Consider the following 2,286-nt stretch of genomic DNA (forward strand, 5'->3'; position numbering starts at 1 on the left):
TAATTAAGAAAGATAATGGCTAATTAAGGAGTCGAGAAACTAATTAAGGAGTCAAGTGGCTAATTAAGGGGCAGGGCAAGTGGGCACAAGGACTAATTAAGAGGGGAATGGCTAATTAAGGGGTGGGGGGAACAAGATAATTAGGTAGCCACGTGGTGGGCTACCAAAGTGCGGGCCGGGTCGCAGGGCCAGCGGCTAACGAGGGGCTCTGGGGGGTAATTAGGGTAATTAGCGGGATAAAAGGGGTAATTAAGGGGTGGGGAGGAAGGGAGAAGGTCATTAAGGGCTCCCGTGTGGGTTTAAGGGGGGTGGGAGGGGAGATAATTTGGTAGCCACACGGTAGCCACGGGGCTAGTGGCCACTGAGGGGGGTGGGGAGGAGAAAAGGCAGCTAATTAAGAAAGATAATGGCTAATTAAGGTGTCGTAGGGTCTAATTGAGGGGTCACGGGGCCTAATTAAGGCTTAGAGAGCAGGATAATTAGGTAGCCACACGGTAGCCACGGGGCTAGTAACCATTGAGAGAGTTAGTTAGAGGACAAGAGCTTAATTAGGGGGAAAAATGGTTAATTAAGGGGTCATGGGGTCTAATTAAGGGGTTACAGGGCCTAATTAAGGGGTCATGGGGCCTAATTAAGGGCTGGAGAGCAGGATAATTAGGTAGCCACACGGTAGCCACAGGGCTAGTGGCCACTGAGAGGGGTGGGGAGGAGAAAAAGCAGCTAATTAAGAAAGATAATGGCTAATTAAGGAGTCGAGAAACTAATTAAGGAGTCAAGTGGCTAATTAAGTGGTGGGGGAAGTGGGGGGAAAGAGTAATTAAGCAGGGAATGGCTAATTAAAGGGTGAGGGAGACAAGATAATTAGGTAGCCACAAGGTAGCCACGGGGCTAGTGGCCACTGAGGGGGTTGGGGAGGGGGGAAGAGGTTAATTAGGGGGAAAAATGATTAATTAAGGGATCATAGGGCTCTAATTAAGGGGTCATGGGGTCTAATTAAGGGGTTACGGGTCCTAATTAAGGGCTGGGGGGCATGATAATTAGGTAGCCACGTGGTGGGCTACCAATGTTCGGGCCGGGTCGCAGGGCCAGCGGCTAACGAGGGGCTCTGGGGGGTAATTAGGGTAATTAGCGGGATAAAAGGGGTAATTAAGGGGTGGGGAGGAGGGGAGAAGGTCATTAAGGGCTCCCGTGTGGGTTTAAGGGGGGTGGGAGGGGAGATAATTTGGTAGCCACACGGTAGCCACGGGGCTAGTGGCCACTGAGGGGGGTGGGGAGGAGAAAAGGCAGCTAATTAAGAAAGATAATGGCTAATTAAGGTGTCATGGGGTCTAATTGAGGGGTCACGGGGCCTAATTAAGGGCTGGAGAGCAGGATAATTAGGTAGCCACACGGTAGCCACGGGGCTAGTGGCCACTGAGGGGCTTGGGGAGGAGAAAAGGCAGCTAATTAAGAAAGATAATGGCTAATTAAGGTGTCGTAGGGTCTAATTGAGGGGTCACGGGGCCTAATTAAGGGCTGGAGAGCAGGATAATTAGGTAGCCACACGGTAGCCACAGGGCTAGTAACCATTGAGAGAGTTAGTTAGAGGACAAGAGCTTAATTAGGGGGAAAAATGGTTAATTAAGGGGTCATAGGAGCTAATTAAGGGGTCATGGGGCCTAATTAAGGGGTCATGGGGCCTAATTAAGGGGTCACGGGGCCTAATTAAGGGTTAGAGAGCAGGATAATTAGGTAGCCACACGGTAGCCACAGGGCTAGTGGCCACTGAGGGGGTTGGGGAGGGAGGAAAAGGTTAATTAAGGGGAGAAATAGTTAATTAAAGGACCACTAGCTCTAATTAAGAGATCACAGCACCTAATTAAGGGGTAGGGAAGCATGATAATTAGGTAGCCACAAGGTAGCCACGGGGCTAGTAGCCACTGAGGGGGTTGGGGAGGGGGGGAGAGGTTAATTAGGGGGAAAAATGATTAATTAAGGGATCATAGGGCTCTAATTAAGGGGTCATGGGGTCTAATTAAGGGGTTACGGGGCCTAATTAAAGGCTGGGGGGCATGATAATTAGGTAGCCACGTGGTGGGCTACCAAAGTACGGGCCGGGTCGCAGGGCCAGCGGCTAACGAGGGGCTCTGGGGGGTAATTAGGGTAATTAGCGGGATAAAAGGGGTAATTAAGGGGTGGGGAGGAGGGGAGAAGGTCATTAAGGGCTCCCGTGTGGGTTTAAGGGGGGTGGGAGGGGAGATAATTTGGTAGCCACACGGTAGCCACGGGGCTAGTGGCCACTGAGGG

At 51.1% G+C, this 2,286-nt stretch overlaps 1 protein-coding gene across 1 annotated transcript in view; it reads right to left on the reverse strand.

The window, feature by feature from the left end:
* Positions 1-2,058: 2,058 nt before the first annotated feature.
* Positions 2,059-2,286, reverse strand: part of LOC106900496 (phosphoenolpyruvate carboxykinase, cytosolic [GTP]-like) — a 2,819-nt gene continuing 2,591 nt past the window's right edge. Inside the window, exon 2 of the mRNA XM_014962586.1 lies at positions 2,059-2,126. Within this exon, the coding sequence (XP_014818072.1) occupies positions 2,059-2,126 (68 nt within the window). The remainder of the gene's footprint in view (positions 2,127-2,286) is intronic.

The sequence above is a fragment of the Calidris pugnax genome, unplaced genomic scaffold (genome assembly GCF_001431845.1).
Source record: "Calidris pugnax isolate Ruff unplaced genomic scaffold, ASM143184v1 scaffold2252, whole genome shotgun sequence".
NCBI classification, from domain to species: Eukaryota; Metazoa; Chordata; class Aves; order Charadriiformes; family Scolopacidae; genus Calidris; species Calidris pugnax.